General features: G+C 37.9%; 1 protein-coding gene across 1 annotated transcript; it reads right to left on the minus strand.

Annotated features, from left to right (window-relative positions):
• Positions 1-8,721: 8,721 nt before the first annotated feature.
• Positions 8,722-14,356, minus strand: LOC116082402 (prolactin-5A1-like). The gene is made up of 5 exons (XM_031359298.1): positions 14,295-14,356; positions 12,176-12,351; positions 10,508-10,615; positions 9,692-9,886; positions 8,722-8,910 (listed from the first exon to the last, which is right to left on the minus strand). Exons 1-5 carry the CDS (start codon positions 14,323-14,325, stop codon positions 8,722-8,724), a joined length of 699 nt encoding a protein of 232 aa, XP_031215158.1. The 5' UTR covers positions 14,326-14,356.
• Positions 14,357-15,114: the final 758 nt, after the last annotated feature.

Raw genomic sequence — 15,114 nt, forward strand, 5'->3', positions numbered from 1 at the left:
AGAGAGAGAGAGAGAGAGAGAGAGAGAGAGAGAGAGAAGAGAGAGAGCCTAAGTACTGTCCCAGGTCCCATTCAAGGAATGAGATGAGTAGGTTTATTTCATAACATAATAATGTTACTCTCCACTCATAGTTACAATATTTTTATTCAGATGATGAAATGACAAGTGACAAAGAATTAATAATCACAGGACAATACACATCCTTGGTTCTGGTAGATACAGAGTTTAGTAGTGCCATTTGACTCTATTCATTTGTATGACTGGAAAAATGATCACAAAAGTCAATGCCATATTGTGAAACAAAGTTCATATGCAATTGTTCATTAAATTAATGGTGAAAATGATCACTTCTCTTGAATATTTTATCATTCATTTGATTTCTTGTGTCATACTGTGGTATGTGTACTGTGGGCCAGCTCTGTTTCCATGTCCTTTATTTCCTCCCTTTCAGCATGTCCAGATGCTACTGGACACTAGGTTGGAAGAACAGAGCAGAATGTAGAATATGTAGGCTCTGCACAATCTTGCTCCAGTTGGGTGGTGGGCTTCTCCAAGGATCTTTCCTGAAGTAGCACTCTGAAAAGATATTTGCTTGTGCATATACCTTTTTCTGGGTGAGCTTGTACATATACACTTGGTTTGGGATGAACCAGGGCTATATATATGTAAACCTTGGAGTGTGAATTTTTTCTTAGGGTAGAGTTTCATTGGCTGAGGTTTAAGTTTCTGAAGATACCTCACTTTCATGGAGAGGCATTCTAGGAATTTGAACCAGTAATTTTCTCCAGAGATTCCATGATATCCCTCAGGTAGAGCATGGGTCGAGCTTCCCAGATCAGACAAAGAAGAGGAAACCTCACTAAGAAAAGGAAGTCCTCCATTTTGTGCCAAGCTCAAGATATCTGTCTGGACATGGATGATTGCAACCTTTAAATAGCAGGATTAAACACTTTGGAAGACCAATTACTTAGATATTAAAACATACAAGGATTTTTGCCAATTCTTGCACCTTTGAGGGAACTGAGCTGAATTATACCAGAGTGTTGACATTTTTATATGCACTTAAGAGGTCATAGACTAAGATATGGCATGGTTCAGAGATGCGAAAATCATCACAGTCAAAGGCAGGAACAGGACTGAAAATGAAAAGAATACTAGGTCTGAGTGAAGTAGGTGTTCTAGATGAGCATTGTTTCTGCCAGTTTGATAAGTTGGGTGTGTAGTAGATATTTTTAAATATTTATATACAGAACTATCTAGATTTGCTTGCCCTAGAACTTAAAGAATTCAATAGATTAAGACAAAAATTATTGCAATAAAACTGAAATCAGGAAAGCAAGAAGACAGGAAGTAAAGCAGAACATAAGATGGTACCTAATATTAGGTTTTAAAATAAGGATATATTGAAAGTTACCTGCATTTTGTATTTCAATGAGTATTTCAACATCTGGTCTTTCATTTATTTTAGATCTTATAGTCTGTTTTCTTTCCTCTCTTTCCACAAGCTCTTTATTGAAGAAAATCAGCTCAACAACCCCACTTGCAAGGTGGCCCAGCATTGAAATTATCACAGTCTCACTTGCTTTGAGGCAGAGAATGAATTGTAATACCCTCACTTATCAAGCTTTTCCACACTGAGGACATGTTCTATTTAGGATTGTATCTGGGGGTGTAGGTGTTATAATTTGGGTCCTTGTTTAGCATGTCTCTGTGTATGGACAAGTTGATTGTTAATAAAGAAAATTACTTGTGGGCTTGAAATCAAGGGAAGAATTGCACCTCAGCAGATCTTTATTGTCCAGCCACCTTTTGCCCACCTTTATCAGACCTGATGATCCAGATGTATATAGGTTAGATTCCTTCTCTGCACCTATTCTGCTGTCCACTAAATCCTCTGTGGCAGCCACAGATGCCTTGAGCATGCTGACTCCATGAAACTCCATAGTCCGGCTATCTACCTGCCATGTCCCCAGCAGTATACCCTACTGGAGGGAGACTTGCACTGCACGCCCCACCCCCCACACACAAACGTTCCATTATCCAGCCCAAGACTAACCAACAAAGGCAATCTGCACCAGAAACATGGAGATTAGGCCACGGCCTACCAATTCCTGCTATATCAGGAACATCAATGGGCAACCAAGCCAAAAGTCAATGTAAGACACAATCAACAAAATCGAGGGCAATATCACAACTTTGGAGAATAGCTATCCCAATGTAGCAAGCTCTGGATATCCTAATACTACCAAAGCACAAGAAAACTACTTTAAATCCAATTTTATAACAATGATAGAGGCCTTTAAGGAGGAAATTAATAAACCCCTTAAAGAAATACAGGAGAATACAATTAAGCAGGTGAAGGAAGTAAATAAAACTGTTCAAACCTGAAAACAGAAATAGAAGCAATAAAGAAAACACAAACTGAGGGAATTCTGGAGATTGAAAACATAGGGAAGAGAACAGGAATAACAGATGCAAACATCACTAACAGAATGCAAGAGATGGAAGAGTGAATCTCAGGTGTAGAATATAAGGTTGAAGAAATTGATATATCAGTCACAGAAAATCTTAAATCTAAAAATTCCCTGACACAAAACATCTAGGAAATCTGTGATACTATGAAAAGACCTAATCTAAGAATAATAGGAAAAGTTTCCCAAGAAAACTGACTCCAGAACCAAGCTGTAGTAGCCATTCTAATATTTAATATAACAGACTTTCAACCAAAATTCATCAAAAGAGATGATGAATGACACTTCATACTTATGAAAGAAAAAAACCCACCAAGAGAACATCTCAATTCTGTATATCTGTGCTCCAAATGCAAGGGAACCCACATTTCGAAAAGAAACATTACTGAAGCTTAAAACACATCAAACCTCACATATTAGTAGTGGGAGACTTTAATACCCCACTCTCACTAGTGAATAGATCATCCAGACAGAAACTGAACAGGGAAATAAAAAACAAACAGATATTATAAGTCAAATGGACCTAACAGATATCTATAGAACATTTCACCAAAACACAAAAGAATATACCTTCTTCTCAGTACCTCATGGAATCTTCTCCAAAAATGACCATATTCTTGGTCACAAATCCACCTCAACAGATACAAGAATATTGGAAAATTTTCCAGTATCTTATCAGACAACCATGGATTAAAGGTGGACTTCAACAACTACAGAAACAACAGAAAGCCTACAAATGCATGGAAAACTTGGTGATCTTTGAGTCAGAGAAGAAATAAAAAAAAAAGAAATTGAAAGTATTATAGAATTCAATGAAAATGAAGGCACAACATACCCAAACTCTTGGGACACAATAAAGTCAGTGCTAAGAGAAAAGCGCATAGTACTAAGTGCTTCATAAGGAAATTAGAGATTCTCATGCCAGCAATTAAAAGTACATCAGAAAACTCTAGGAAATAAGAAGCAAACACAGCCAATAGAAGTAGAAAGCAAGAAATAATCAAACTTAGGGTTGAAATCAAACTATTAGAAACAAACAAAACAATACAAAGAACCAGTGAAACCAAGAGCTGTTTCTTTGAGAAAATCAATGATATAGACAAACCATTAGCCAAATTAACTAAAAGAAAGACAGTATTCAATTTAACAAAATCGGAAATGAAAAGGGAGACATAAGAACAGACACTGAGGAAATCTAAAGAATCATTAGATCTTACTTCAAAAACCAATACTCCACAAAAAATGGAAAATCTAAATAAAATGGATGATTTTCTAGACAGAAACCACTAATGAAAGTTAAATCAAGATCAGGAAAACTACTTAAATAGTCCTGTAAAGCTCAGGGCCAGATGGGTTTAATGCGGAAGTCTACCAGACTTTCAAAGAAGAGCTAATACCAATACATCTCAAATTATTCCACAAAATAGAAAAAGAAGGAACACTCTGAAACTCTAACTACACAAAGACAAGCTGAATCCAAGAACATAACAAAAACTTCATCCACCATGATTAAGTACACTTCACCCCCAGGATGCAGAAGTGGTTCAATATAGGAAAATCCATCAACATAATCCACTATATAAACAAACTAAATGAAAAAAATTCTTGATCATCTCATTAGATGCTAATAAAACCTTTGCCAAAGATCTAACACCTATTTATCTTAAAAGTTGTAGAGAGATCAGGGATACAAGGCACATACTTAAACACACACACAAAAAAAGGCAACATACAGCAAGCCAATAGCCAACATCAAATTAAATGAGGAGAAACTTAAAGCAATTCAACTAAAATCAGGAACAATAAAAGGCCATTATCTCTTCACTATAGTACTTGAAGTTCTAGCTAGAGAAATAAGACAACTATAGGAGATGGAGGGGATAGGAAGAAGTCAAAGTACTGCTATTCACAAATGATATGAAAGTATATATAAAGGACTCCAAAAACTCTACAACAGAACTCCTACATCTAATAAACACCATCAGCAAAGTGACTGGTTACAAAATTAACTAAAAAAAAAATCCATAACCCTCCTTTATACAAATGATAAGTGGGCTAAGAAGGAAATTATGGAAGCAACACCCTTTACAATACCCACAAATAATATAATTATCTTGGTGTAACTGTAACCAAGTAAATGAAAGACCTGTATGAGAAGATCATTAGGATTAAGATAGTGAAATGGCCAGCTTACCAAAAGCAATCTACAGATTCAATGCTTTTCCATCAAAATTCCAAAACAATTCTTTACAGACCTTGAAAGAGCAATTCTCAATTTTATATAGAAAAACAAAAGGCCAGGATATCTTAAACAATCTTTAACAACAAAAGAACTACTGGAGATATTCCTGATCACAAGCAATAAGAACAAATACTTCATGGTATAGGTATAGAAACAGACAGATTGATCAACAGAATCAAATTGAAGATGCTGAAAAAACCCATACACTTGATTTTTCTCAAAGAAGGCAAACCGTATAATGGAAAAAAAAGCATTTTCAACAAATGTTTCTGGTCTAACTGGATGTCTGCATGTAGAAGAATGCAAGTAGATCCATATTTATTACCTGCACAAAACTTAAGTCCACATAGATCAAAGACCTAAACATAAAACTGAGTACACTACATATAATAGAAAAGAAAGTGGAGAATAATCTTGAAAGTATTGATACAGGATACAACTTCCTGTACAAAACAGCAATGGCTCAGTTTCTAAGATCAACAATTAATAAATGGACGTCATGAAACTGAAAAGCTTCTGTAAGGCAAAGGACACCATCAATAGGATAAAATGGCAGCCTATAGGTTGGGATGTTCACCAATCCTACATCCATCAGAAGGCTAATATACAAAATACATAAAGAACTCAAGAAAATAGACACCAACAAACCAAATAACACAAAGAAAGGGTACAGAGCTAAATAGAGAATTCTCAACAGAAAATTCTCTAATGGCTAAGAAACACTTAAATCAACATCATTAGGGTAATAGAAATCAAAAATACTTTTGAGAATCTTTTTTACACCTAGCAGAATGGTTAAGATGGAAAAATCTCAAGTGATAACATATGCTGGCTTGTATGTGGAGTAAGGTGAACACTCCTCTATTGCTGATTGAAAATCAATTTGGAGATTTTTTAGAAATCTGAGAATATTCTACCCCAAGACCCAGCTATATCAGTCTTGTGGATATAGCAACAAGATGTCCCACTATACCAAAGCGATACCTGCTCAACTATGTTCATAGTGTCCTTGCTTATAATAGCCAGAAACTGGGAACATCCCAGATGTCCCTCAACTGAAAAATGGATAAAGAAAATGTGGTATATCTATACAACAGAATACTATTCAGCTATGAAAAACAAAAGACATCATGAATTTTGCAGGCAAATGGATGGAACTTGAGAATATCATCCTGAGTAAAGTAGTCAAGAAACAGAAAGATACATATGGCATGTACTTACTTATAAACAGACATTAACCAGAAAGTTATAGCCATACTATAATCCACAGACCCAAAGAAACTGGATAATGAGGAGGTCCCATGGGAGGATGCAGGGATCTCACTCTTACGGGAAAACTAAGTAGTCATCAGAGGATGGAGAGAGGTAACTTGGTAGAAGAGGAGGAGGCTGGGATGGTGATCATGTGTGGGGGAGTGAGGGCTAGCAGTGAGAATGGAAATCAATGGAGGACATTTATGAGGCTAGCTGGAGGCTTGGGATGGGTGAGGATACAGGGAGACTATGAGGGTAACCCTAGCTGAGATTCCTACCAGAAGGGGGATATAGAAACTGAAGTGGCCATCTCCTCTAGCCAGGCAGGACTTCCAGAGGAGTTAGGGGCACATTGTCAATCCACCCACAAAACCTTCAACCCAAATTTGTCCTGCCTGCAAGATGTGCAGGCATAAAGAAGGAACAGAGATTGAAGGAACAGCCAACCAATGTCTGCCCTCACCCGAGACCCATCCTATGTGAGAGAGTCAATCCTTTATACTACTGATGATACTATACTATGCTTGCAAACAAGAACCTAGCACAGTCTTCTGAGAGGCTTCATCTAGCAGATAGAGGCAGATGCAAAGAACCACAGCCAAACATCAGGTGGAACACAATGAGTTTTGTGGAATAGCAGGAGACAAAAGTGAGGAAGTTGGAGGGGTCAAGGACACCAGAAGAAGACCCACAGAGTCAACTAAGCTGGCATTAGGCCACCAACCAAGTAGCATGTATGTTCTAGATCTTTTATATATCTATAGTAAATGTGCAGCTTGTTTTTCATGTGGGTCTGTAACAAGTAGAGCAGGGGCTATCTGAGTCTCTGTTACTTTTCATTGGATCCCCTTCCACATACTTGGACTGCCTAGCACATCCTCTCAGCAGGAGAGGATGAGCCTAGTTCTGCTGTAACTAGATGTCCTAGGTTGGGGTGGTGTACACAAAGGGGGTTGGGAGGGATTTGTAAAGGTGGCATTCGGAGGAGAAGAGGGGGATGCTGTGATTAGGATGTAAAGTAATAAAAAATTATTAAAAAACAAAACAAAGCAAAAGATCTGAGAAGTAGAAGACTCTAGGCAGGGAGGCTTTGATGATAAAAGACTTTATCCTAAGTGATACCGATTTATAATAACCTTACACATTGTCTTAGGTTTCTATTCCTGCACAAAACATCATGACCAAGAAGCAAGTTGGGGAGGAAAGTGTTTATTCAGCTTACACTTCCACATTGCTGTTCATCACCAAAGGTGATGAACCAAAGTCAGGACACGAACTCACACAGGGCAGGAGCTTGGAGACAGGAGCTGATGCAGAGGCCATGGAGGGGTGCTGCTTACTGGATTGCTTCCCCTGGCTTACTCATCTTGCCTTCTTATATAACCCAGGACGACAAGCCCAGAGTTGGCATCACCCACAATGGGCCCTCCCACCCCTGATAATTAATTGAGAAAATGCCGTACAGCTGGATCTCATGGAGGCATTTGCTCAAGGTTGGCTCCTTTCTCTGTGATAACTTAAACTTGTGTCAAGTTGACACACAAAAACAGCCAGTACACACATGCATTTGGAAGTTCCAAGAGAGAGGTACCTGCCACTAAGAGGAAATTCATATTGAGGCTCATCAGACTATGGTGTAGGAATTTTCCATCTTCTCATCTTCCATCCAACTGTGATAGTGTTACATACATGGAAATCATCTGGCAAGGATGATAGAAATGAGCAGTTCATCATTATTATTATTATCAATTTATGTAATGTATGAGTACACTGTAGCTGTTTTCAGACCCACCAGAAGAGAGCATCAGATCCCACTAGAGATTGTTGTGAGATACCATGTGGTTGCTGGGAATTGAACTCAGGACCTCTGGAAAAGTAGTCCATGCTCCTAACCGCTGAGCCATCTCTCCAGCCTGAAATAAGCAGTTCTTACAACCTTCCTTCACCTTTTATTTCTGGATTTCCATTAATGTGACATTGTCACAATTGGAAGTGATTAGACGCATCAGTGGATGCGGGGAAATTACTAAACAGTGTACAGATTAAGTTCAAATTAGCCCAGAGGCGCTTTGTTGGAACTCAGGTAGGGTTAAAACGTGGCTAGTCTAAGATTGTGCTGCATAGAGGAGAAGTGAAACAAGCATGGCTGAAGACAGTCGGTGGTGGTGTCTAGGGCCATTTCCTCCTTAGATGCTAACACTTTCTGGAATGACAAGTTCATGGAACTTAAGGATAGTGAAGTATACAATACTAGCAGGTTTTCTCAGTACAATATGAAAATTGATTCATGGTGGGTTCTGGCTTTCGTAAAGTACACCAGGATATTCATGTCCTTGGTAGAGTCATGATCATGTCTCATTCACCAAGTCTACTCATTTGACCCGCATTGACTCACAGTGTTTCTAAGTCAAGTTGTGCCCTATCTCATTTTAAAAGAAATATTATGATATATACATGCATACATATATGTATGTATGTATATATATGATACATATACTCATGAAATATTTGATAGAGATATCTTCATGTTTTTAATGTTTGTAATTAAGTGAACAAAGGAAACTTTACAAATTATTGTATTCAGGCATAATATTTTTAAAGTATTAGTTTTTAATAGCCCAAGAAGAGTCCCTTAATTCAAAAGTACACATTGAGAAGGTTTAAAATTAATAGAAATATTTAGAGGAATATTTCCCTATGGTTGTATAGCATCCAATCTGTTTTTGAGCATTTCAGGATAGACAGGATGGAGACTTAACAGTTTCTGTGGATCATTTTGCATCTCAGGATCTTCACATGAGTTGCAATCTTTTCTGCATCATAATTCACACAGCCCAGAAGAGCATGATAGACAGTAAGGCGAGAGGGCTTAGTTAGCAGATGTAATGATGGAAGTCCAGCTGAGGCAGGGTAGTCCTCATCTTTCTCAGATTCAAGACGAGCCTAATCACCAAACGATAGGCATTTATTAAATGTGCTTTCTGTATTGCTTTTGAGTATGAAATAAAGATTCAGGAGACACTTTGAAAAGCAAATATTCAACCAAAGATATAGATTTTCATGATTCTGGATCAGGCAACTATAAATTTGCTAGTTATCTAAAAAACAAACTAGAAACAAGAACCCCACATATATATTTGAGGTGCAACTGGTCCAAGATGGAGTATGCCCTCTCAAGAATAGACAGACATTTCTACTTGACTGTAGATGTGAGTTTGACTAAAGACAGTAGAGGACCTAGTGTCAGCTCTCCCAGGAAGGATCTTCCTGTGTGTTTGGTGTCATCTCTGGGGTTCCATTTCAGCATCTTGATTTTGTTCTCCATTTTCCTTTTCTCACTTTCAATCAAATCTACCTCCCACCTACTATGGTGAAACAAAGCCACAGAAATGATGAGGACCCCACTTGGTGGTTTTGGTGTGGACAGACCATGGATGCTGTGATAAGATCTTCAAAATCTCAAGAGATCATCACATTGCACAGAAAGGATACTGTGCAAACTACTGTAAGAAGTTGCTGCCTCCCGAGAGCCCTGTGTTGTGCATCTGAGTTCAACACATTTGAGAAAGCTGGAGTGGCCAACAACTCCTTAGGCATGACGGTATCTATGAGAATGTCTCTATTACACTCTCCCAGGAGAGAGATGCTTAAAATGCATTGGTCTCTACCAGGGACACAGCTTTTATAAATGAGAAATCCGAAGAGGTGAAAGGCAGAAACTTACCAGTTGGAGCAATGACTTAACCTCCTTTAGTACTCTTGTGAGTCTTGTGAATTTTGCAGCTATTTTTCTGACATTAGATATGAAAGTTCCAACACCAGGGATTGATTTCATATCAGCCATATCTGCTGCTACGTGCCTCAGGGTGTGGTTCCAGCCAAGCAACATACCTATGGACACTTTCAAGAGGACCTCAGGCTAGGCAAAAACATTGAGCATCACATTAAGTAAAGAACTGCATGTAGAATTGCATATGATACCTAGAGTAGTACTTGTTCCTTGTGTTACGCAATTTTTTGAGGATCCTTTGCTGCAGGGTTAGTATAGTAAGTTGTGAGTTCCCAGACATGGAATAGCTCTTAATAGACATTCTTAATAGACACTTTCATTCACATTTTCAATTACAGGTATGCATACAGATAAACAGAATGTGAATAAATACAAAATCATTAAAGAGCACAAATTGCATGCGGTGCATGTGCACATATTTGATTACTTATTTAAGACATTAATATTGGTTATGTCAAGGAATAGAGTGGGAAGCTGCATAATCATTCCTACTTAGAAGTGTATAACATGTCAACCCTGCATCAGAGGCCTCTTGTGAAACACACACAGTATTTTGCAAGATATACTTTCAAAGACCAAGGGGAAGGCAGCCACATCCAGGTGAGAAGTGCCATTTTTCCTTGGATTGCTCGGGTTTCTATTTTTTTAATTTTAATTTTTTTTTTCTGTAATGAGTTGCAGCTTGGAGGAGCCAGTGCACTTCTTCAGTTGATTTGATTATTTGATGAGAAAATTGCACTGAGAACTCACCTGAATCTCTTGCTCTTCTGTTGTGCTATCTGAAACAGTGAGGGAATAATTGTAGCACACCAGGGGGATTTTGCCCCAGGAACCTGGAGCAGAAGAGTGTTCTTTATCCTGGAAATCATGAGAACATTCAGGGAATGGGGGGACAGAGTTAGTGAATCCATGAGCAGGACAAAAATGTGTTTGATCTTGCTTACCTCTACAGGATGAGTTCTACATAAAACACATAAATTTAAAAATGAGGAAAGGGAAGCTTTAGTGTAGTTGGTGTGTGAGATCTGTAATCGTACTTTCATAGCTACTTATTTTAACCTACTAACTTTCTTTCTTTCTTTTTTCCTTCTTCCTTCCTTTCTTCCTTCCTCCCTTCTTTTCTTTCTTTCTTTCTTTCTTTCTTTTTTCCTTCTTTCTTTCTTTCTTAACACTTTGGCAAGTTGTTTTATGATATGAAAATGTCTGAATGGCATTTGACCATAACAACTAACAAGTAAGTAAACAAAATATACAAGCAGACACAAAAAACCATAAATAAAGTAAGTAAATAAATACTTGTTTATTTATTTAAAAGATCAGGGACATTTTATACTCAAGTTGTAATATACTAAAGCAGAACTTTGATCCATCTTTGCTCACTGTAACACTGAATGAATTATTCATCACTTTACTGCCAGGTCACAAAGAAACCCTGGACTAGACTCACTTAATATCTGCGGCTCCACCCAGCAGTTCTCGCCATACCTCTTACCCTAACCCTCTTCAGCTCAGTGTCTGGGCTTTGCTTTCCTTTCCCTACCTCCTCAGTCCTATAGAAACTTATGACTTATATAAATGTTACAGTGAGCAAAATATTAAAGATTAATGAATTACTAAGGATGCTAACAAACTTTAAGACTACCCCTCAAGATTACAGAATGAAAGAAATCCTAGTAATTGAATAGGACATTATGAGTGTGTTTATTGCACATATGAGGAGCTTGCATTGGAAGCTCACTATTGTTTAAAGTTCTTGTCTGTGTTGCCACTTTAACTGATTTGGAGGGGACATATTGTTCTTCAAAGAACCTTGACCATAAGGCAGGGTCTAGTTATACTTGGAAAACTGGCTTCTTTAGAGTGATAAGCTCATATCTTACATGACTCTCAAGTGTGGGGATTTCTGAGAAGCTAGTAAGAAAATATTCTTATAATTACCATTACCACTATTAATTTTCTCCTCCTGCATTATTTCTTTCATTTAAGTTCTGATTAATTCAAGCCATCCCCTCCCACCATTCTGCTTTCTTGGGTATCTGCTTTGCACTAAGTGAAACCTGCTGACAGAAACTGCCCCCCAGCACCCAAAAGAGGAATGCAGAGAGTGCTCTCAGGCATGGATGTTTAGGGCTTTGTGTCACAAGTAGAAACATTTTAATTAAAAAAAATAATTAGAAACACCAAAATGTGTTTCAGAAAAAAAAGAATCACTTAAAGACTGTTTCCCCTTAAATGTATAGATTTCATCAAGTGACTTGCTTCTTCTGGTTCCATCATAGCACTAAATGGCTCATTGTACCTCTGTAGGTATATTGTATGATGCTTACACCCCAGCACTTCTCCACAGAGCTGAGGTGTTGTCCAGATATTATGTGGTAACCCCTCATGGAAGAAGCCAGAAGTTAGTAAGGTACTTACAAACTCATTGAATATTTCTGAAGTGAGGCGATTGGTGTTCTCAGATAGACCACGTGCCCGATTAAGCAAGTGCTCGAGAGTCAGCTGGCATTGCCCATTTATTACTTCACACTTGGGCACAGAGGCCACACTCTCACACAGAAGCAGGTTTGACAATATCAGCAGCAGGAGTGCCCCTGCCATAAAGAAAAAAGTCACTTACAAAGTCTATCCATGTAAAGTTACAAGCAGCAGACTGGTAAGGGAGGCCTTTTCTAGACACAGAGCCCTCACTTGTACAACCTAGTACATTGGAGCTGGCTTGGGAAAACAATCATCCACTCAATCCTCTATCCTTCATGCTGTGATAAGACAAGGACCTCTGCTCTGATCACATGCACCTTTCAAATTTGTGACAATGATTTGTGCTGATCTTATCACCTAAGCACTTTTGGGAGATAGACCTCTAGAACATTGATTATTTATCATTGAGAGGGGAAAGATCAAGTATGTATCACATTAAGAATGATTTTAAGCATACCCAAAGGACTTTCAGAAAGAAATTTATGAGGACCAAGCTGGGGAGTGGTAGATAAAATGTTTGCCATAAAGTATGAAGACTGGAGTTAATCTCCAGAATCTAAGCAAAAGCATGGTGGGAACTGAGGCCCTTGGTAAGTCCAGCCTTCTTATAAGGCAGAGACAGGGAATCCCTAGAGAAAGATGGATAGGAAAACCAGCCTTGTAGGTAGATTGGGATTATAGTTGAGATGCCTCAATGAATAAGGTAGATGATCTATTAAAGATGATTCCTGACATAAACCTCAAGCCTCCAAGGATCACATATGCATGAGAAGATGCACATATAAATCAGGTGCATACATATGAATATGAAAATGTGCAAACCCTCCAAAAAACAAGAGCAAGAAAACACAAACCAAAAATCAAAACAATGCCAAAAACCTGTGAGACTAAGAAACAGGTCCCATAGAATCTTTAATAGATAGAATTTGATGGGAGGGGATTGTTAAAGATTGAGGTATGAGAAGTAGCTAATCTCACATAACCCAAATAATTAAATACATCAGAAAAATTATTCAGTGTGAAAGTTATTAATCAAATATTTTAAAATAAAAATCAAACTCTTGTCAAAATTCACAGCATCTCATTTTTTCAAATATGATGATTCCATGATTTTAGTTTATACTTGATAAACACAAGCAAACACACACACACACACACACACACACAGCTTCTATTGCTGATTGAAGAGGCATATCAATCTAGATATGTTACACGTTTTTGTTTTACATTTCATAAAATAAATTCAGTTGTTACAAATTAAGAAATTTATATTTATTTTCTTTTTGAATGATTTATGTCATTGTATATACACAACCTTTTCTAAAACCTTTCCATGTAGCCCTCTTGCTTCCTTACAAATTCATGACCTCTTTTCTCATTAATTATTGTTACATACATTTATGTATCAATTCTGTTTTCTTAAATATATTATCAATAATATAAAGGCAAAAACTTGACATTACCATGCTTTTCTTTTTACAAAATCATTTAGTTTGAGACAAGTTCCCAAGACAATATAAGACACATGTCTGTTAGTATTGTTCCCTTTAGGATGAGAGTGAGAGTCTCATTGGGTTAATTCAAGTCAGTCCGTCTAGAGCATTGACCTAGGACCAGAAAAGTATACCTGCTTTCTTTTGGAGTTGTGACAAATTGGACCTATAGTGTCCTGTGGTCTCATTCCAGATAAATTCTCATTTGAGATGGATCATTTCTTGTCCTGAGGCTGCTCTACACATTTGACATTGTGCCAAGCTCTCCCAAGACTGTGTACAAGAAATGTCAGTAATAAGAATATCTTGTTCTTCCTTCTTCAATTGAGACAACACAAACTCGAGAAATTGCTACATTTCTCTGGAACAAGAAAGGTTTCTTTTGGAACTATTGAGTTAAAAGTCATAACTCAACCTAAAAGTTATATGCCATGTGCCTTTCATAGCAAAGATTATAAATTTTCTAAAGTACTTCATGAAACCAGGAAAGTATTATATCCAAGTGTAGCTTAGTGTAAAATGATGAATTCCTTTGGGAGAAGCAGAAGTGAAGAAATACTTACAGGAGCATGGCTGAGTCAAAGACAGCTGCATCCCTTTACTTTTCAGCAGTGTGGACACCAACTGAGGAGAGCTACTTTTCTAGAATCCTTCCTTCAGGTAACCTCGCACCACCTCTGTAGTCCTCCAGACCACTGTCAAAGGTGTGTAGAGATGGCGGCAGGAGGAAATGATACTTAAACCCCCAGGTGAGGGTCCCGTGACCTTGATTCATCCAGGAGTGTTGACAGTCTCTTCACCATTATGGCTGTCCTAGACACGTATATATGGTTGTCCTTATTTCTACACATGGCCTTCAGTTAGATCATAAATCAGCACTCACAGATGTCACTGCAGAGGAAAGCAGCAATTTCCTAATGCTTCATCCTTTCCCTCAGGCTCTTACACTCAGCTGTCAACTCTTCAGCAAAGATTCCTGATCAATGAAATGTGTGATAAACTCTCTTCCCATTCCTTTATGAGCTTTGGAACACTGTGTCACAGCAAGAATAATAAAATGATAGCATTATTTTAATTGATATGACTCTCTCCCAGTAACTACCAAACTCTGTAGAACACCTAGACCGACAACAGCTGTCATGTGTGGTATAAATGTATTTTGGGTTTCCATGGCTGTGAAGAGACACCATCACCAGGGTGAATCTTACAAAGGACAAGATTTATTTGGAGATGGCTTATACTTTCAGAGACTGAGTCTATTATCATCATGGCAGGAAGTATGGCAGCCTGTAGGCAGACATAGTCAGGGTGGTGCCAAGAGTTCTATATGAAGATATGAAGGTAACAAGGAAGAGGTTGACTCTTCTGCAGGCGACCAGCAGG

The sequence above is a fragment of the Mastomys coucha genome, unplaced genomic scaffold, assembly GCF_008632895.1.
Source record: "Mastomys coucha isolate ucsf_1 unplaced genomic scaffold, UCSF_Mcou_1 pScaffold7, whole genome shotgun sequence".
Classification (NCBI taxonomy): Eukaryota; Metazoa; Chordata; class Mammalia; order Rodentia; family Muridae; genus Mastomys; species Mastomys coucha.